General features: G+C 44.4%; 1 protein-coding gene across 3 annotated transcripts in view; it reads left to right on the forward strand.

Annotated features, from left to right (window-relative positions):
- Nucleotides 1–22,579, forward strand: part of rad54b (RAD54 homolog B) — a 130,516-nt gene that overhangs the window by 95,568 nt on the left and 12,369 nt on the right. For all 3 annotated transcript variants that reach the window (XM_033020101.1, XM_033020099.1, XM_033020100.1), the window contains 4 exons: nt 1,597–1,736; nt 10,840–11,130; nt 13,635–13,819; nt 16,415–16,676. In XM_033020101.1, the coding sequence (XP_032875992.1) occupies nt 1,597–1,736; nt 10,840–11,130; nt 13,635–13,819; nt 16,415–16,676 (878 nt within the window). The remainder of the gene's footprint in view (nt 1–1,596; nt 1,737–10,839; nt 11,131–13,634; nt 13,820–16,414; nt 16,677–22,579) is intronic.

A 22,579-nucleotide genomic window follows, 5' to 3' on the forward strand; every position in this document is an offset into this window, starting at 1 on the left:
ATGTTTTTAATTAACATGCTTTAACATGTAAGATTATTAAGGGTTTGGACACGCTAGAGGCAGGAAACATGTTTCCGATGTTGGGGGAGTCCAGAACCAGGGGCCACAGTTTAAGAATAAGGGGGTAAGGCATTTAGAACAGAGATGAGGAAACACGTTTTCACTCAGAGAGTTGTGAATCTGTGGAATTCTCTGCCTCAGAGGGCAGTGGAGGCCGGTTCTCTGGATACTTTCAAGAGAGAGCTTGATAGGGCTCTTAAAGATAGTGGAGTCAGGGAATAGGGGGAGAAGGCAGGTACTGATTGGGGATGATCAGCCATGATCACATTGAATGGCGGTGCTGGCTCGAAAGGCTGAATGGCCTACTCCTGCACCTATTGTCTATTGTCTATAATGTGATTTTAAAATAATTTAAAAAACTAATGAACATTTTTTTAAATTGTATCTGAATGTCTGTCATCATTGAATAATTATATTCTCTCATCAGTTTTTAAGGGGATCTTTTAGTTTAGTTTAGAGATACAGCGTGGAATCAGGCCCTTCGCCCCATTGAGCCCCTGCCGACCAGCAATCACCCCCGTACACTAGTTCTATCCTGCACAATTTACAGGGACAATTTACCAAAGCCAATTAACATACAAACCTACACGCCTTTGGAATGTGGGAGGAAACCAGAGCACCTGTACAATCAGCACCCATAGTCAGGATCAAACCCGGGTCTCTGGCACTGTAAGGCAGCAACTCTACTGCTGCACCACTGTGCCGCTCATTTTGACATAAGAAACTCAGCCTAAGCTGTCCTTCCCCTTCACATTTTAGTGTTGACTGTTAAATATTAAAGAAGGCCTGTCTGGTTTGTTACATCAAAATATAATACATCCTAAGGAACATCTTGACCAGCTTTGCTATATCTGTTGCTTCAGAACTAATGAGTCTGAGTTAGCACAATTACCAAAATTAGATTGTTCTTATCATGGTAGACAAAAGTGCTGGAGAAACTCAGCGGGTGCAGCAGCATCTATGGAGCGAAGGAAATAGGCAATGTTTCGGGCCGAAACCCTTCTTATCATTGTGATTAGCATTGCGCATAGTCTCAAACTTGTTTTAGTTTTAGAGATACAGCGTAGAAACAGACCCTTTGGCCCACCCACCGAGTCAATAGACAATAGGTGCAGGAGTAGGCCATTCGGCCCTTCGAGCCAGCACCGCCGTTCAATGTGATCTTGGCTGACCAGGAGTCAACGCCGACCAACCGTCACCCATACACTAGTTCTATCCAACGCTCTAGGGACAATTTACAGAAGCCAATTAACCTACAAACCTGCACGTTTTTTGGAATATGGGAGGAAACCGGAGCACCCGGAGAAAACCCATGCGGTCACAGGGAGAACGTACAAACTCCACACAGACAGCAGCCGTAGTCAGGATCGAACCCAGGTCTCTGGAGTTGTAAGGCAGCATCTCTACCGCTGCGCCACCGTGCCGCCCTTGTGTTATGTGATGTGGATTATTAATGTGGTACTTACCAAAATTAATTGCTTTGTATGTATGTTGACTTGAATTATAATACCCTGTTTAAATGTTGGTTGCGTGCAGGTACGCCAATACAAAATGACCTTCAAGAGTTCTACTCTCTGGTAGAATTTGTGAATCCAGGTGTTCTTGGATCCTCATCCACCTACAAAAAGATCTATGAGGAACCCATCATCCGATCACAGCAGCCCTCTGCAACTAAAGTAAGAAGTAATGTTCATTTTTAAGGCTAAACGTGATGCTTGTGTCAGGTACACAGAAACATAGAAAATAGGTGCAGGAGTAGGCCATTCGGCCCTTCGAGCCAGCACCACCACTCAATATGATCATCTAAAATCAATACCCTGTTCCTGCTTTCTCCCCCAAACCCCTTGATTCCATTAGCCCTGAGAGCTATATCTGACACTCTCTTGAATACATCCAGTGAATTGACCTCCGCTGCCTTCTGTGGCAGAGAATTCCACAGATTCATAACTCTCTGGATAAAAACGTTTTTCCTCATCTCAGTACTAAATGGCCTACCCCTTATTTGTTAAACTATTCTGGACTCCCCCAACATCGAGAACATTTTTCCTGCATCTAGCCTGTCCAACCCTTAAATAAATTTATATGTTTCTACAAGATCTCCTCTCATCCTTCTAAATTTCAGTGAATACAAGCCCAGTAGATCCATTCTTTCATCATATTTAAGAAGGAACTGCAGATGCTGGAAAAATCGAAGATAGGCTAAAATGCTGGAGAAACTCAGTGGGTGAGGCAGCATCTATGGAGCGAAGGAATAGGCGAAGAAAGAATAGGTGAACAGGGAAGAAGAGTCTCGACCTGAAACGTCACCTATTCCTTCGCTCTATAGATGCTGCCTCACCCGCTGAGTTTCTCCATTCTTTCATCATATGTCAGTTCCGCCATCCCGGAATTAACCTGGTGAACCTACGCTGCACTCCCTCAATAGCAAGAATGTCCTTCCTCAAATTAGGAGACCAAAAATGCACACAATACTCCAGGTGTGGTCTCACCAGGACCCTGTACAACTGCAGTAGGACCTACTTGCTCCTATACTCAAACCCTCTCGTAATGAAGGCCTACATGCCATTTGCTTTCTTCACTGCCTGCTGTAGGTACAATTCATGACTCTTGCCCTTCTGCTGAGGATGTGTTGTCTTCTGCTGAGGACAACCCCATTCTCCTGTGTTGATATGCAACTTTAGGCACTGCTTGCATGTCATCTTTCTCACCAAGGGCACTGAGGCCTATCGAAGTTGTAGGAGCAGAATTAGGCCATTCAGTCCATCAAGTCTACTCCACCATTTATCATGGCTGCTATCTTTCCCTCTCAGCCCCATTCTCCTGCCTTCTCCTCAAACCCCCTGACACCCACACTAATCAAGAATCTATCAATCTCCACCTTAAAAGTATCAATTGAGTGGCTTCCATAACTTTCTGCACTATCAGATTTATCTCATCTTAAGTGCTATTAGAATAAGACTTTAGACTTTACTTTGGACTTTAGAGATACAGCGTGGAAACAGGCCCTTCGGCCCACCGTCCAGGCTGACCTGCGATCACTCTGTACATTAGCACTATCCTACACACATTAGGGACAATTTACAATTTTTCAGAAGCCAATTAACCTACAAACCTGTACGTCTTTGGAATATGGGAGGAAACTGGAGCACCCAGAGAAAACCTATGCGGTCATGGGAAGAACATACAAACTCTGTACTGACATCACCCGTGGTCAGGATTGAACCTGGGTCTCTGGCATCATAAGGCAGCAACTACCGCTGCGCCATCGTGTCGTCCTAAATAAGGGAAAATACAATCTGGAGTTGCAGAACTTTATGATTTAGTGCCACGTCAGAAGATTAATTTATTTAATGAGAAGGAACATAAGGGCCAATTGTCTTCGAAATATCTCTTTGCCTCTACTGCCTCACCACCCCTCAGTCAACAGATAACAACAGGTTACAAATCAGGCAGAGTATATCAGGGCAGTATCTTGAGAGCAGTTAGTGCTACAGTCAAAGAGGTCCTGAAGGTACTATCGTGCATGAAGGTAGACAAATCTTCAGCGCTTGATCAGATATATCCATTGACATGCTGGGAAACTAGAAAGGAAATTGTGGGAGCCCTGGTTGAACTTTACGAGTCGTGTTTAAATACAGGAGAGGTGCCGGAAGACTGGAGGATGGCACATGTTGTGACTCTGTTCAAGAAGGGCTGCAGGTAAAATGCTGGGAACTATAGGTCAGTGAGCTTAATATCTGTAGTTGGAAAGTTACTAGAGAGTATTAGGATAGAATATACATGCATTTAGATAGACAAGGGCTGATTAGGGATAATCAACATGGTTTTGTCCGTGGGAGGTCGTGTCTCACAAATCTGATTGAGTTTTATGAAGACATGACCGAGAAGGTTGATGAGGGCAGAGCTGTAGATGTTGTATTTATGGACTTCAGCAAAGCATTCGACAAGGTTCCACATTGTAGGCTGCTCTGCAAGGTTAGGTCACATGGGAACCAAGGAGAGATAGCTGAATGGATAGAATATTGGCTTCATGGAAGGAAGCAGAGGGTGACGGTGGAAGGTTGTTTCTCACACCAGAGGCGTGTGACTAGTGGTGTGCCTCAGGTTTGGTGTGTTCGGTGCTGGGCCCAAAACTTTTTGTCATCTACATCAATGATTTGGATGAGGGATTGAGGAATGCGGGTGCATGGTTCCTTGTAGATGGTGTCGCAGGTAGATAGAGTGGTCAAAAAGGTTTTTAGCACATTGGCCTTCATCATTCAGTATTGAGTATGGAAGTTGGGAGATCATGTTGCAGTTGTATAAGACGTTGGTGAGGCCACATTTCGAGTATTATATTCAGTTCTGGGCACCATGTTATAGGAAAGATAAGATACAGGAAAGTGTAGGTTCACCAGGTTTATTCCCGGGAAGGCGGCACTGACATATGATGACCGAATGAGTCGATTGGGCTTGTATTCACTAGAATTCAGAAGGATGAGAGGTGTCTTATAGAAACATATAACATTCTTGAAGGATTGGACAGGCTAGTTGCAGGAAAGATTTTCCCGATGTTGGGGGAGTCCAGAACCAGGGGTCACAGTTTAAGAATAAGGGGTAGGCCATTTAGGACTGAGACGAGGAAAAACTTTTTCACCCAGAGAGTTGTGAATCTGTGCATTTCTCTGCCACAGAAGGCAGTGCAGACCAATTCACTGGATGTTTTCAAGAGAAAGTTAGTTTTAGCTCTTAGGGCTAACGGAATCAAGGGATATGGGGGAAAAAGCAGGAACTTTCATATGAAGAAAGACTGGATAGACTCGGCTTGTACACGCTAGAATTTAGAAGATTGAGGGAGGATCTTATAGAAACTTACAAAATTCTTAAGGGGTTGGACAGGCTAGATGCAGGAAGATTGTTCCCGATGTTGGGGAAGTCCAGAACAAGGGGTCACAGTTTAAGGATAAGAGGGAAGTCTTTTAGGACCGAGATGAGAAAATCATTTTTTACATAGAGAGTGGTGAATCTGTGGAATTCTCTGCCACAGAAGGTAGTTGAGGCCAGTTAATTGGCTATATTTAAGAGGGAGTTAGATGTGGCCCTTGTGGCTTAAGGGATCAGGGGGTATGGAGAGAAGGCAGGGATGGGATACTGAGTTGGATGATCAGCCATGATCATATTGAATGGCGGTGCTGGCTTGAAGGGCCGAATGGCCTACTACTGTACCTCTCTTTATATGTTTCTGAGATGTTGTCAAGCTGGGACGAATAGAGAGAAGATTTACGAGGATGTTGCCATGACTAGATGGTCTGAGCTGGATATTGCCAGGACTTGAGATTGAGTAGGCTAGAATCCTATTCCTTGGAGCGCAGGAAGATGAGGGGCGATCTTATAAAGGTGTATAAAATCATGAGAGGAATAGATCGGGTAGATGTCCTGAGTAGGTGAATCGAGGACCAGAAGACATAGATAGTGAAGGGGAAAAGATTTAATAGGAATCTGAGGGGTAACTCTTTCACACAAAGGGTGGTGGGTGTATGGAACAAGCTTCCAGAGGAGGTAGTTGAGGCAGGGACAATCCCAACGTTTAAGAAACAGTTAGACACGTACATGGATGTCTGAAGGTGTCTAAGGATGGGTCTCAACCTGAAACATCAGCCATTCACTCTCTCCGGAGATGCTGTGTGTCCTGCTGAGTTACTCCAGCATTGTGTGCCTTTCTACATGGCTAGGATAGGTTTGGAGGGATATGGGCCAAACGCGGGCAGGTGGGACTTGTATAGTTGGAACATGTTGGCCGGTATGGGCAGGTTGGGCAGAAGGGCCTGTTTCCACCCTGTATCACTCTATGACGAGTATAGAAAATTCTGCTGCATCTAATCTGACACTATGTGCATGATCAATGGGAGGTAATTATAGAGGTTCCCTGAAACACTGGAAAGTGGAACATTTCCCATTACTATTCCGTGGTTGCCATGGGGAAAGTTCTGTCGGGTGTTTTCCTAACAGAAGCAGTATAACCATATAATAACCATATAACCATATAACAATTACAGCACGGAAACAGGCCATCTCGACCCCTCTAGTCCGTGCCGAACACATAATCTCCCCTAGTCCCATATACCTGCGCTCAGACCATAACCCTCCATTCCTTTCCCATCCATATAACTATCCAATTTATTTTTAAATGATAAAAACGAACCTGCCTCCACCACCTTCACTGGAAGCTCATTCCACACAGCTACCACTCTCTGAGTAAAGAAGTTCCCCCTCATGTTACCCCTAAACTTCAGTCCCTTAATTCTCAAGTCATGTCCCCTTGTTTGAATCTTCCCTACTCTCAGTGGGAAAAGCTTTTCCACGTCAACTCTGTCTATCCCTCTCATCATTTAAAAAACCTCTATCAAGTCCCCCCTTAACCTTCTGCGCTCCAAAGAATAAAGCCCTAACTTATAGCGGGGGGCTGCTGCCACTTGTGGACTGTCCTGTAAACTTTTGTAACTTTGTCAGTGCCAAAACTTGGTGACACTTGTGTAGACAATAGACAATAGGTGCAGGAGTAGGCCATTCGACCCTTCGAGCCAGCACCACCATTCAATGCGATCATGGCTGATCATCCCCAATCAGTACCCCGTTCCTGCCTTCTCCCCAAATCCCCTGATTCCGCTATTTTTTAGAGCCCTATCTAGCTCTCTCTTGTAAGCATCCATAGAACCTGCCTCCATCGCCCTCTGAGGCAGAGAATTCCACAGACTCGCCACTCTCTGTGAGAAAAAGTGTTTCCTCGTCTCCGTTCTAAATGGCTTGCTCCTTATTCTCAAACTGTGGCCCCTTCTTCTGGACTCCCCCAACATCGGGAACATGATTCCTGCCTTTGGTGTGTCCAAGCCCTTAACAGTCTTATAAATTTCAATGAGATTCCATTTCATCCTTCTAAACTCCAGAGTGTACAAGCCCAGCTGCTTCATTCTCTCAGCATATGACAGTCCCGCCATCCCATGAACTAACCTTGTAAACCTAGGCTGCACTCCCTCAATAGCAAGAATGTCCTTCCTCAAATTAGGGGACGAAAACTGCACACAATACTCAGGTGTGGTCTCACTAGGGCTCGGTACAACTGCAGAAGGACCTCTTTGCTCCTATATTCGATTCCTCTTGTTATAAATGTTAACATTCCTTTGTAATTAGTTATTAAAATTAGTGACAATGACTGGACTTGTGGATATGTTTAAGTATCATTGATTCATTGATAGCAGCAATCTCTAAAGGCATCTTATGTCAGGAACCATACGATTCAGGTTTAAATACAGGGTGAAAACCTCCTAAACAATTTTTTTAAGGTAACTACCAATTTTGGGGTTTTGGTTTGAACATAACATGGTGGAATTCCCCAGACTACATATTATGGGTGGACACATCAAGAGTGAACCCCAGTTTTAGTTTAGAGATGCAGCGCGGAAACAGGCCCTTCGGTCCACTGAGTCCGCACCGACCAGCGATCCCTGCACATCAGCGCTACCCTACACACACCAGGGACAATTTACACTTATACCAAGCAAATTAACCTACAAACCTGTACGTCTATGGAATGTGGGAGGAAACCGAAGATCTCGGAGAAAACCCATGAGGTCTCGGGGAGAAGGTACACACTCCGTACAGACTGCACCCGTAGTCAAGTTCAAGTTCAAGTGAGTTTATTGTCATGTGTCCCTGTATAGGACAATGAAATTCTTGCTTTGCTTCAGCACACAGAACATAGTAGGCATTTACTACAAAACAGATAAATGTGTCCATATACCATAATATAAATATATACACATATGAATAAATAAACTGATAAAGTGCAAATAACAGATAATGGGTTATTAATAATCAGAGTTTTGTCCGAGCCAGGTTTAATAGCCTGATGGCTGTGGGGAAGTAGCTATTCCTGAACCTGGTTGTTGCAGTCTTCAGTACCTGAAGGTAGCAGGGAGATGAGTGTGTGGCCAGGATGGTGTGGGTTTTTGATGATACTGCCAGCCTTTTTGAGGCAGCGACTGCGATAAATCCCCTCGATGGAAGGAAGGTCAGAGCCAATGATGGACAGGGCAGTGTTTACTACTTTTTGTAGTCTTTTCCTCTCCAGGGCGCTCAAATTGCCGAACCAAGCCACGATGCAACCGGTCAGCATGCTCTCTACTGTGCACCTGTGGAAGTTAAAGAGAGTCCTCCTTGACAAACCGACTCTCCGTAATCTTCTCAGGAAGTAGAGGCGCTGATGAGCTTTCTTGATAATTGCATTAGTGTTCTCGGACCAGGAAAGATCTTCAGAGATGTGCACGCCCAGGAATTTAAAGTTCTTGACTGTGGGTCCCCCTCCTACTCCTTCCAAAGTCCACTATCAGTTCCTTGGTTTTGCTGGTGTTGAGGGCCAGGTTATTGCGCTGACACCATATGGACAGTTGCTCGATCTCTCTTCTAATCTCTGACTCATCCCCATCAGTGATACGTCCCACAACAGTGGTGTCGTCAGCGAACTTGACGATGGAGTTCGCACTGTGACTGGCTACGCAGTCATGAGTATAGAGTGAGTACAGCAGGGGGCTGAGCACGCAGCCTTGAGGTGCTCCCATGCTGATTGTTATCGAGGCTGACATATTTCCACCAATACGAACAGACTGTGGTCTGTGAATGAGGAAGTCGAGGATCCAATTGCAGAGGGATGCGCAGAGACCCAGTTCTGCGAGTTTGGTAACCAGCTTGGAGGGGATGATTGTGTTAAATGCCGAGCTGTAATCGATGAATAACAGCCTGACATATGAGTTTTTGGTGTCCAAGTGGTCCAGAGCGGAGTGGAGGGCCAGCGAGATCGCATCCACTCTTGTGGCGGTAAGCGAACTGCAGTGGGTCCAGGTCTTTGTCGAGGTAGGAGTTGGTTTGCTCCATGATCAACCTCTCAATGCACTTCATCACCACAGGCGTTAGTGCCACTGGTCGATAGTCATTGAGGCACGTCACCTTACTCTTCTTGGGCACCAGTATTATTGATGCCCTTTTAAAGCAGTTGGGGACCTCAGACCTCAGAAGTGAGAGGTTGAAAATGTCCGTAAAAACTCCAGCCAGTTGGTCCGCACAGGTTTTTAGAACACGACCGGGTATACCATCAGGTCCAGGTGCTTTTTGGGGGTTCACCCCTCTGAAGGATTTCCTGACGTCGGCCTCTGTGACTGAGACTGAAATACCATCACAGCAAATGGGGGCTTGGGAAGGCACATCAGTATTCTCCCTATCAAGGCGTGCGTAAAACGCATTGAGCTCGTCAGGGAGTGATGTTTCACCGACATTCGAGCTGCCTCCTGGTTTCGCCTTGTAGGAGGTGATTGCATTCAGGCCCCGCCACAGCTGCTGAACATCTGTCTCATCCTCCAGTTTGGAGCAGAAGTCCCTTTTGGCCTTTTTGATGGCCTTACCAAGGTCGTATCTGGACTTCGTGTAGGCCACTGTATCATCGGATGTGAATGCCTTGTGTCTGGTCTTCAGAAGAATGCGGATCTCAAAGTTCATCCAAGGTTTCTGATTGGGAAACACTCGGAAGGTTTTTGTAGGGATGCAGTCCTCCACACATTTCTTTTCGAAGTCTGTAACGACTGTGGCGTATTCGTTCAAGCCCATTGCCGAGTCCTTGAACCTTGCCCAGTCTACAGACTCCAAACAGTCCTGGAGTTGTTCCTCTGCCCCCCTCCCCCCCGCCCCCCCCCCCCCCCCCCCCCCCCCCCCCCGACCAGCTCTGTACTGTCCTCACTTCTGGGGGTGCGCTCTTCAATTGCTGCCTGTAGGCAGGAAGAAGTATGGTCGGATTTACAGAAGTGAGGGCGAGGGATAGAACGATAGGCATTCTTGATGGTGGTGTAGCAGTGGTCGAGGGTGTTAGGTCCTCTGGTGCAGCAGGAGGCATGTTGGTGGAAGTTAGGGAGTGATTTCTTTAGGTTTGCCTTATTGAAGTCCCCAGCAATGGTGGTAAATGCCTCGGGGTAAGACGTCTGGTGTTTGTTGACCACGGCGTGCAGCTCCTCCAGTGCCAGACGGACGTCTGCCTGGGGTGGGGTGTAGACCGCGGTCAGGATAATGGAGGTGAATTCCCTTGGGAGGTAGAAGGGGCGGCACTTCACAGCCAGATGTTCCAGGTGCGAAGAGCAGGAGTCGGGATGGAACACCCGTAGTTGGGATCGTGCCCGGGTCTCTGGCGCTGCAAGGCAGCAACTCTACCGCTGCGCCACCGCATCGCCATTATCTGTGTATTTTCCTCTTCTGTTTAAAATGTTAACCGTTCTTTGCCACTGCACCACACTTTTGTAAGTTTATAAAGCATTATCCCAGGGATCCTCTGCTCATTGTCCATGATGTTTGTGCTCTCTCAGCCCTTCCCTGCAGACCACCCACATGCACCACCAGCTGGTTGCTTTTAGAGTGGAGGATGAACAATAAGAGACAGTGAGAGAAAGAACCAGATGCAAAAAAATATTGCATGATGAACCAAGTCATAAAATAAGCAAATCCGACTTTGCTCATTTGGGTTCTAAGGCCTCCAAATATTTAACACTATCAAAATAGAGTATAGTTTCAGCTGAAATAATTTAAAAATACGAGTCTTACCGATACAATTGGTCGGATTCCTGGTCCAAAAATGCCCATGGGTTGGCCCCAAGCTGAACAATAAACACTGCAGTCTTGTTTAAAAACCCATTAATTCAGGAATTCCTTCGTCTGCAGCTCAACATTCCAGATTTTGCTCTTTTGCTATTTCTTTTTTGTCTTCAGGATGAAAAGCAGCTGGGTGAAGAAAGGGCAACGGAGCTCTGCCGATTAACTGGCCTCTTCATACTTCGCCGCACACAAGACATCATTAACAATTACCTCCCTCCAAAGACTGAATGGATTATCTTCTGTCGGCCGGCCGCACTGCAGCTTGAACTCTACCACAAACTACTGTCGTCTCGTGCAGTGAAATCTTTCCTACAGGGAAAGCTGAACAGCAGTCTCCACTTAATATGCATAGGCTTACTGAAAAAACTCTGCAACCACCCTACGCTTCTCTTTAATACAATAAAGGTATTTGTTTGAAGTGCATATGGACATTAATACCCTAAGAGCCGGTATGGCATGTTGCTTGTAAGAATATTATGTTGTAATTCATCAAGCTGCGACTAAAGAATTTATTAGGCCAAGAATAGTTTTCGTTTAGACAGACACAAAATGCAGGGGTAACTCAGCTGGACAGGCAGCATCTCTGGAGAGAAGGAATGGGTGACGTTTCGGGTTGAGACCCTTCTTCAGACCTTCTTTGTCACCCATTCCTTCTCTCCAGAGATGCTGCCTGTCCCGCTGAGTTACTCCAGCATTTTGTGTCTATCTTCGGTTTAAACCAGCATCTGCAGATCCTTCCCACACATAGTTTTAGTTTAGTTTAGAGGTACATCACGGAAACAGGTCCTTCGGCCCACCGAGTCCATGCCGACCAGCGATTACCCTGTACACCAGCACTATCCTACACACACTGTGCTGCCCCTTGGAGCTCTAAGCAGAAGTTAAAAGTGATTTAGCGCATTTTTGTTCTTTGCGCATCAAAAGTCATACTTCAAATGTGAACTGTTCAAATTATTATTGTGTTTGTGCTTGATGAACACAATGAGATGCAAGCTCTTCAGATTCCTTCAGACGTCTAAGCACAATTTCATAACCACGAAAAAAAACTGTAAAATGGTAAATAGTAATTTAATATTTCATAATGTAAATAAGAGTGTGGAATTCTCTGCCTCAGAGGGCGGTGGAGGCAGGTTCTCTAGATGCTTTCAAGAGAGAGCTAGATAGGGCTCTTAAAGATAACGGAGTCAGGGTATATGGGGAGAAGGCAGGAACGGGGTACTGATTGGAGATGATCAGCCATGATCACATTGGCTGGCTCGAAGGGCCAAATGGCCTCCTGCACCTATTGTCTATTGTCTCCCTAAAACAGCAAGAAATATCCAATTTCAGCAAGATCTGGTCTGAAGAAAGATCTCGACCCGAAACATCACCCATTCCTTCTCTCCAAAGATGCTGCCTGTCCCGCTGAGTTACTCCAGCTTTTTGTGTCTACAGCAAGAAATATACTGATTTAAACATACTGTTTATATTTCATTTACTCATTAGGAGGCAATTTGATAACTTTCCTTGATAACATTCCTTGTACATGTTCTCATAGAAACCTGGTAATTTAAGTAGCAACATTTGCTTGTGCACCACTCATGCCTACAGAAGTTATTTTAAAGTATATCCTTGTTAAGGTGTTTGAATATTTAATACATTGAGGTCCTCAGAATTTTTTTTCCCCATGTTCTGCAGTTACTTTTGAAGATCTCTTGGAACGTTGATAGTATTTTTAAAGCAGTTATTTCATCATCCCTGTGATATCTATCCCACTAACCAAAGTTGCTCAGGGGCACCGGGGTGCCTCATGGACTAAACACATACTCCACATTAGGGACCTCAGAATTGTGAGGTGCTTTAAGCTTTGTGTGAATCTTTGGGAGATAAACCAGGTATATAAATCTTTTGCAAATTTATCAAAAGGATCCTTTAGTTTTATGTGTAGGAAGAAATTGCTACTTTCTCCAAGTATAAAGTACTATACTAGTGGTATAGAAGCATGCTGGTTATACACCAAGGATAGCCACTAAATGCTGGAGTAACTCAGCGGGACAGAAGGAAAGGAGGAATGGGTGGCAATTCGGGTCAAGACACTTCTTCGAAACGTCATCCATTCCTTTGCTCCAGAGATGCTGCCTGTCCCGCTGAGTTACTCCAGCATGAGTTACTTCTTGATTATTACAGGTGTCAGAGGTTATGGGGAGAGGCAGGAGAATGGGGTTAGGAGGGAGAGATGGATCAACCATGATTGAATGGCATAGACTTGGTGTGCCGAATGGCCCAATGCTGCTCCAATCACTTATGATCTTATTTTGTGGCTATCCGTTAGTTTAATGACTACAGGTGCTTGTCTGTATGGAGTTTGCACGTCCTCCCCGTGACCTGCGTAGGTTTTCTCTGCTTTCCTCTCACACTCCAAAGGCGTACAGGTTCTAGGTTAATCGAAGGTGGACAAAAGTGCTGGAGAAACTCAGCGGGTGCGGCAGCATCTATGGAGCGAAGGAAGTAGGCAACGTTTTGGGCCAAAACCCTTCTTCAGACTGTAGGTTAATTGGCTTGGTGTAATTGTAAACTGTCCCTAGTGTGTGTAGGATAGTGTTAGTGTGCGGGATGATCGCTGGTCGGCGCGGACCCAGTCGGCCGAATGGCCTGTTTTCGCGCTGTATCTCTAAACTAAACTAAAGAGTGAGACCTGCTATTTAAGAGCCAATATTTCTGAAAGGAAAATTCTTCCATGCATGATAAATGAATGAAACGTGGCGACTCTTCTGTACTGCCTCGGTGAGGTCTGAATTTACAGCACAACACAGCATTTTACTGGATCTAAGTACATATGACAAAGTAGCATTGAATCGTTGAAAACTATTCAGGTTTGTGGCACATCAGTTAAAATGAGATAAATGACTTGTGTTTCTTTACTCCCTTAGCAACATGAGAAAGACTCCGTAAAACCTGATATTGACCAACAGTTGGAAATCAGCCCGTACAGAGATCTGACCAGCATCTTTCCGATGAGCTACCAACCAGACGCATTAATTGCAAATAATTCAGGGAAACTAAATGTACTGAAAGATCTTTTAGCCAGTATTCATGCATTGAGTTCAGCGGAGAGGTAAGGGAAAAGCTGGATTTAAATTAATAATGATTTACAAAATATTTGTGCATATACATAATTTTTTTTCAATTGCCTATGAATGCATCTGCCACACATTGATTCGCAAAGATAAGGTCACATGTTTATTGACTCCTCCTGTGTGGACGGTGCAGCGTAGGTTCACCAGGTTAATTCCCGGGATGGCGGGATAAACAAATAATGAAAGAATGGGTCGACTGGGCTTGTATTCACTGGTATTTAGAAGGATGAGAGGGAATCTTATAGAAATATATAAAATTCTTAAAGAATTGGACAGGCTAGATGCAGGAAAAATGTTGGGTGAATGCAGAACCAGGGGTCACAGTTTAAGAATAAGGGGTAGGCCATTTAGGACTGAGATGAGGAAAAATATTTTCACCCAGAGAGTTGTGAATCTGTGGAATTCTCTGCCACAGAAATCGGTGGAGGCCAATTCACTGGATGTTTTCGAGAGAGAGTTAGATTTAGCTCTTAGGGCTAGGGAATCAAGGGATTGTCCCTAGAGTCTGTCAAGTGTTTTTTTCTGAGTTATTTCTTGATACTCGCCTCCTTGACTACACTTTTAGACATCTGTTCAGATAGTGACTTTTATAGCTCTGAATCAAAAATGGTCTAAGTGCTATCCCACTTGTTAAGTAACATGCTATGTTCTGTTACACTAATTGTCCTATGTAAATATAGGTTGATTTGCAGGAAATTAGTTTAAATGCACAGAAGGAAATATTTTTATACGGCCTTGTAAGACACTGGTCAGACTGCATGTGGAGTATTGTGAGCAGCTTTGGGCCCCATAACTGAGGAAGGATGTGCTGGCATTGGAGAGGTTTACGAGAATGATCCCAGGAATGATTGGGTTAACATATGATGAGTATTTGATGGCACAAGGCCTGTACTTGCTGGAGTTTAGAAGGATGAGGGGGAGATCTTTGAAACTTACCGAATAGTGGAAGACCTGGACAGGGTGAATGTGGAGAGAATGTTTCTATTGGATGGTCCAGGACCAGAGGCCATAGCCTCAGAATAAAAGGACGTACCTTGAGAAAGAAGATGAGGAGGAATTTATTTAAGCAGAGGGCGGTGAATCTGTGGAATTCATTGCCACAGACGACTGTGTAGGCCAAGTCAATGGATATTTTTAAGGTGGAGATTGACAGTTTCTTGATTAGTACGAGTGTCGAGTTATGGGGCGAAGGCATGAAAATGGCATTGAGAGGGAAAGTTAGATCAGTCATGATTGAATGGAGAAGTAGACTTGATGGGCCAAATGGCCTAATTCTGCTCCTAGAACCTATAAACCTATGAAATTGATGGAGCACAGAGTTGATGCATCTTTGAAATTAAAATATTTGTATTGTTAAATTGAAGCTCTAAGTAAAACTGGCCACATGAGGGAGCTGTAGGCGTGCAAATACACATTCAACCTTTAACTCCCTCCAGCCTTTTTTAACCTTCTCAAATGATCTTTCAAAGAAAGTTAATGGAAATATAATTTTTAAAAATCCAATATTGAACTGCTCATTGTTTCTAGTTTAACATAGAACAGTATAGCGCAGGAACAGGCCCTTCGGCCCACAATGTCCGTGCCAAACATGTTGCCAAGTTAAAGTAATCTGCTTTACAATTATGATCTTGATGGTGGAAGGCACAGGGTAAAATGAAATCATGTCAGCGACGATTTTGTTAACAAATTATCCTCTTGAAACATCATTAACTTAACTTTATTTACACTCACACTTTATAATTTTGTGTCTGAATTTCACAACAAGGATGTAGACAAATTAACCAGTAGGGGCTGCAAGATTAGTCAGCTAATTTTAATAGATGTGGAATCCCGGATTGCCTGCTGGCTCCCACCATTGTTTTCCCGTAAAAAATGTTTACCCTCATGACTTCATGACTTATGGTCAGAATGCTGTTTTCTCTCACAAGGTTGCACTTACATGTACCAAAGATAGAGTTATACAGCGTGGAAATAGGCCCTTCGGCCCAACTTGCCCACACCGACCAATCTACATTAGTCCCACCTGCCAGTGTTTGGTCCATATCCCTCTAAACCTGTCCTATCCATGTACATGTCTAAATGTTTGTTAAATGTTGCGATTGTACCTGCCTCAACTACCTCCTCCGGCAGCTTGTTCCATACACCCATCATCACCCTTTTGTGTGAAAAAGCTACCCCTCAGGTTCCTATCAAATCTTTCCCTCCTCACCTTAAGACTATTGACCGCTGGTTCTTGCTTCCCCTACTGTGGGCAAGAGACCCTGTGCATTTACCCAGTCCATTCCTCTTACGATTTTGCCTCCATACGATCACCTCCTGCGCTCCAAGGAATAAAGTCCTAGGCTGCTCAACTTCTCCCTATAGCTCAGTCCTTCGGGTCCTGACAACATCCTGGTAAATCGTCTCTGAACCCTTTCCAGTTGAACAACATCTGTCCTATAACGGGGTGAACTGGAAAAATTGTGGCCTCACCAGCGCCTTGCACAAGCTCGAGAAAACAGCACGATATTTTGTAAGAACTACAATCGCATTCTTATGGGGGCTTGTTTTAATTTGAATTTTCTCCGTTGCAGAGTTGTGTTGGTTTCAAATTACACTCAGACGTTGGACATCTTGCAAGAAATGTGCAACTTATTTGGATACAGCTATACTCGACTGGATGGGCATACTCCTGTCAGCCACCGACAGCAGATTGTGGAATCCTTTAACAGCAGGCACAACGAAAAATTTATCTTCTTGCTCAGCTCAAAGGCAGGAGGAGTTGGACTAAACCTGATTGGCGCATCTCGTTTAATTCTGTATGATATCGACTGGAATCCAGCAAATGATGTTCAGGTAACGTTTTTAACCTGATTTTTTAATGTTTGAAATGTGTCGGCAGTTCTGAGCCTGTCGCTTTTATTCTGTGCCGGGTACAAGGAGCTGGGTGAAACTGCCAAGCTGTCGTACAAAGCTCCAAGTAAACTCCACGTGCCAAATTATTCATTCGTCACTTCTCTCGCCTGTAATAAGTGTGGCAGATCTGAGAAATGCTTTAGATCAATGCCATTGAAAGGTGTGTAGGAAGGAACTGCAGATGCTGGTTTACACCGAAGATAGAGGCAACATTTTCGGGCGGCCACGGTGGCGCAGCGGTAGAGTTGCTGCCTTACAGCGCTTGCAGCGCCGGAGACCCGGGTTCAATCCTGACTACGGGTGCTGTCTGTACGGACTTTGTACATTCTCCCCACACCTGCGTGGGTTTTCTCTGAGATCTTTGCATTTCCTCCCACACTCCAAAGACGTACAGGCTTGTAGGTTCATTGGCTTGGTGTCTGTGTAAATTGTCCCTAGTGTGTGTAGGATAGTGTTAATGAACTGGGATCGCTGGTCGGTGGGCTTTCCTATCCATGTACTAGGTATGTTACAATACCTACCTTCAGCGGCGCTGCAGTTCTGCCACTGGCCATGTGCGCGACTTTGGCGCCTTTGGGGGGTGGGGGCGGGATTAAAATGCCGTTTTCTCCTGCCTGTCCGAGATATATTTTCTCGGGCTACTACCTAATGCTGAAAAATCGTTCCGACTTCCGTTCTCGGAAGATTTTTAAAGAAATCGCGGGACAATTTAATCGCTGGAGTAAAATAAAAAAGCTACTTCTAACGACGACGGGACAGATCTCACGTAGGGGACAAAACATAAGGTAAGTTGTTTATTTTACATATAAACTTGCTTCTTGCTTCTTAGGATGACTTTAATCCAAATTTCATTGGCGAAAATGTGATTATATGAACCGGCAGTGTTTTTCCTGCCGATATGGGGTTCAAATTCACCGCAAACCGCAACGTTCCAATCGATCGCGTTCCACAAAAGCCCACTCGTAAGATGATTTAAATGGCCATTAATTTACGGGAAACTGCATTTCGTTGTCTCTGTACTGTACACTGACAATGACAATTAAAGTTGAATCTGAATCTGAATCTGAATCTGAAAATCTTTCCATTTGGCCTATAAATTCATGACAATGAGATTTAAAAATCATGTTATATTGTGAATTCTTGTGTGAATGTTATTTGGACACTTGGGCTATTTACAAATGTTAATCTTTTCTTAAGAAATAGATAGATGTTTAGATCTAGTAATTGAATTTATAATTGGCTACAATTAGGTAACTAACTAATTATATGCTTTAATTTCAGGTCATCCAAGTAAGATTGTTTCATATTTGTTTCAGTATGCTTCAATCTATAATAACTGAAAATTGTATTCAGTTCTCTTAATTTTTAAGAAAGTTATGGGCTTTTGACTGTCCTTGATCACAGCTTTTGTGTTAAGGCAATGGAAAAGCAATAGGGAACAAGATGCTAATTTCCGAGTATGAAAATAGCCATAACTTTTTTAATACTGAAGATATGAAAGTGAATTAGGTGTCAAATTAAACTTCTTTTTATGCTTTATCTGATGGGATAAATTGCAGACTTGATTTTTTAAATCTCAAAATGTTGTGACATTGCTACATGTACCTGTTATTTTTAAAAGTGCGGGGCGGCACGGTGGTGCAGCGGTAGAGTTGCTGCTTTACAGCTCCAGAAACCCAAGTTCGATCTTGACAAGCGGTGCCGTCTGTATGGAGTTTGTGCACGTGACCAGGTGGGTTTTCTCCGGGTGCTCTGGTTTCCTCCGCACACTCCAAAGACATACAGGTTTGTAGGTTAAATGACTTCGGTAAAGGTAGTAAATTGGCCCCAGTGTGTTGGATAGTTCTGGTGTACGGGGATCGCTGGTCGGCACCGACTCAGTGGGCTGAAGGAACTTGTTTCTGCCCTGTATCTGTAAACTAAACTGTAGCCACCTCTACCATGTACAGCAGCAGCTCATTGCATTTATGCACCACCCTCTGAAAAGGCGGCTGCTCAAGTCTCTCTTAAATCCTTCCCCTCTCACCTTAATGTGTAAGAAGGAACTGCAGATGCTGGTTTAAACCGAAGATAGACACAAAAAGCTGGAGTAACTCAGCGGGACCTGGAGAGATAAGCAGCATCTCTGGAGAGAAGGAATCAGTGACATTTGAAGGGTCTCGACCGGAAACATCACCCATTCCTTCTCCGCAGAGATGCTGCCTGTCCCGCTGAGCTTGTTGTGTCTACCCTCCTATTCCCCCTGGTTTTAGACTCTCTTGCCCTGGGTAAAAGACTGGCTATTTATCCGATCCATGCCTCCTCAAAGAGTTAGATAGAGCTCTAGGGGCTAGTGGATTCAAGGGATATGGGGTGAAGGCAGGCACGGGTTATTGATTGGGGACGATCAGCCATGATCACAATGAATGGTGGTGCTGGCTCAAAGGGCCGAATGTCCTTTTCCTGCACCTATTTTCTATGTTTCTATGTTGTTGTTCGTCCTTCGTGGTCGAAGAAGACCATGACTTCAGTGTTTATGTTTGTGGGTCCGGAGGTGACTGGCGAGACCGATCCGGGCTCGGAAGGCTGGCCAGCATACGGGACACGGTTGGGTGGGTGCTGCAGTAGAAGTTGAAGTGGCCGGCTCGTTTCCTCTGAGCTTCTGCGGTGCGCTTCTTCTGAGCTGGTGGTGATCTTGCTTCGCCTAGTTGGGCGGTCCAGAGCAAGCGACTCTTACCCAATTATTGAGATTGATGTTAAGGTCTTTGAGGGACACTTTGAGGCAGCGTTTCTTCTGCCCCCCAACTGAGCGCTTGCCCTGACACAGTTCTCTGTACAAGAGCTGTTTTTGGCAGCCGATGGTCTGCCATTCGGATGGCATGGCCGGCCCATCTGGCTTGGGCTTTCTGAAGGAGGGTGTAGATGCTGGGGACTTCACTGTCGGGTCCTGAAGTCATAACTTGCGCTTGACTTGGATTAAAGTGAGGGAGAGTCTCGTAGATCATCAGCCTCACTCTCTCGTCCCGGCCTATCTGGATCCAATGGCAAGACAATCAAGATGGCTGGCGATAGCCTCATAGACACCGCTCCATAAGATCACCCCTCAGCCTCCTGTGCTCCGTTAGAAAGACCAACCTATTGTTATAATTCAAACCCTCAATTATCTCAGGATAAAAAGCATAGAGCTTCATTCTATGTTTCTTCTTATTCTACCTCAGTGATTGTGAAGGTAGTCCAGAAACATCAAGTGTGTGTGTTGGTTAAAGCCTTTAATATTTATGCCTACAATATTCTGTCGTGCAGCAGCAAGCAAGAATTTAATTGTCCTATCTAGGGACACATGACAATAAACTCTCTTGACTTGACTTGACTCTGGCGTTCAGAAAACGTGTTGTAATTTAAACAAAGATCTTAGTGTAAAATAACTGCCAAATCGTGTTGTGAATCTTAACGTAGTTTTTGAATAGTTGTTTTGGACTGTTATTCGTGACATATATTCAACGAATATAGAATATAAAAATGCAATTAATGGATTTGAGTTCATTTGTTTATAATTGAAACCCCAATACCTATAATTATTAATATTTTTATGCTGAAAAGAAATAAATAGATTGACCTTGATTGCTACATCAGTGTGGTTCCTTGTAGGTATTAAAGGAGTTAATGGATATATTACTTAGACAATAGATGCAGGAGTAGGCCATTCGGCCTTTCGAGCCAGCACCGCCATTCACTGTGATTATGGCTGATCATTCACAATCAGTACTCCGTTCCTGCCTTCTCCCCATATCCCTTGACCCGTCTATCTTTAAGAGCTATTTCTAACTCTCTCTTGAAAGCTTCCAGCGAATCGGCCTCCACTGCCTTCTGAGGCAGCGAATTCCACAGATTTACAACTCTCTGGGTGAAAAAGTTTTTCCTCATCTCCGTTCTAAATGGCCAACCCCTTATTCTTAAACTGTGGCCCCTGGTTCTGGACTCCCCCAACATCGGGAACATGTTTCCTGCCTCTAGCGTGACAAATCCCTTAATAATCTTATATGTTTAAATAAGATATCCTCTCATCCTTCTAAATTCCAGTGTACACAAACCCAGTCCCGCCATCCCACGAACCTACACTGCACTCCCTCAATATCAAGAATGTCCTTCCTCAAATTTGGTGACCAAAACTGCACACAATACTCCAGGTGTGGTCTCACTAGGGCCCTGTATAACTGCAGTAGTACCAAGAAGTACCTATACTCAACTCCTTGCTGTGAAGGCCATTGAGGAACCAAGAAACTGATAGTATTGAAAGGTGGAACAGGCAAGAGAGATCAAGTGACTTACTCTTGTTAGTTAGTTAGTTAGTTTAGTTTATTGTCATGTGTACTGAGGTACAGTGAAAAGCTTTACTGCTTCTATTTGTTATGTTTCATGGCAAGGGCATAGAAATAAGTGCAGGACAGGGTGACACAGCGGTAGAGTTGCTGCCTTACAGCGCCAGAGACCCGGGTTCGATCCTGACTACGGGTGCTGTCTGTATGGAGTGTGTACGGGAGCTCCCACACTCCAAAGACTTACAGGGATGAGAGCTGGTAAAATTGTAATTGATCCTAGTGTGTGTAGTATCGTGTTAGTGTGCGGGGATTGCTGGTGGACGCGGGCTCAGTGGGCCGAAGGGCCGGTTTCCGCGCTGCACCTGCAAAGTAAACAAATCTAAACTAATATGCCAATTGGTCCTTCTCGGTGCTATAACAACTTAATTGTCTCTGAGAGGAGGAGTAGACACTTTACTACACTTTACTACATCATGTCAAGTGTATTAGGTTGTGCTGTAAAAGCTTGTGTGATCCATTCCAAGCTAAAATGGAAAGAAGAAAACTCTCTCTCGTTATATATATTTGTATACTGTTTGTGCATCTCCCCATCCCTATTGCTCCTCAATCATTTCCCATTGTAGATACCAATCCCAATTGGGGCAGGCATAAGAATTCCTCTTACTTTTTGGTTATTGCATTTTAAAGGTAGTAGGATTTATATCCTCAAGAGCTATCCAAAAGATGAATGCTGTGGGGGGTGGGGGGGAATCATTGAATAATAGTATAGAATTGAGGTAATTCGGCCCATCAAATCGATGTTATTATTTTTTAGATTGACTTGGTTTTTCTCCGTGACACTGAGGAGTTTCTTTTAAAGCGAGGAAACAGGCTCGCCCCCGAGTCCGCCCTGATCAGCGATCCCCGTACACTAACACTATCCTACACACTAGGCACAATTAACAATTTTACAAAACCAACAAGCCTGTACGTCTTTGGAGTGTGGGAGGAACCCCATGGAGAAGACCCACGCAGGTCACGGGGAGAACGTACAAACTCCGTACAGACAGCACCTGTAGTCAGGATGGAACCTGGGTCTTTGGCGCTGTGAGGCAGCAACTCTACCGCTGCGCCACCGTGCCGCCCTTGGGCTATTGAGTGGCTCTTACTGTTGTTGAGGCGATGTTCAACTCTGGATGATTAACAACAAGTGTTGAGCAGAACATTAACCTGCAAGGCATCAACTCTACCACTGTGCTGCCCTCAATGCTAACTATAACTTGTGTAAAAACAAATTATTTTGCATGTCAACTCTGGTTCTTTGAACAGTCACTTCAAACCTGTATCCCCACAATTATTTATCCTTCAGCTGTTGGAAATAGCTCCTCGTGATTTACTCTGAATTTTTCACAAATATAAACACTCCGTCAAATCTCTCCTTGCACCTTTGATCTCCTGTTTCTCTAGTTCACATGTGAAACTACATTCACTTATTCCAGTAAATCTCTTCAAAAGCCTCTTCAGTGTTTTTCCTGCCTTGCTTAAAAATGCAGCGCAGCACAGTAC

The sequence above is a fragment of the Amblyraja radiata genome, chromosome 4 (assembly GCF_010909765.2).
Source record: "Amblyraja radiata isolate CabotCenter1 chromosome 4, sAmbRad1.1.pri, whole genome shotgun sequence".
In the NCBI taxonomy this organism is placed as follows: domain Eukaryota; kingdom Metazoa; phylum Chordata; class Chondrichthyes; order Rajiformes; family Rajidae; genus Amblyraja; species Amblyraja radiata.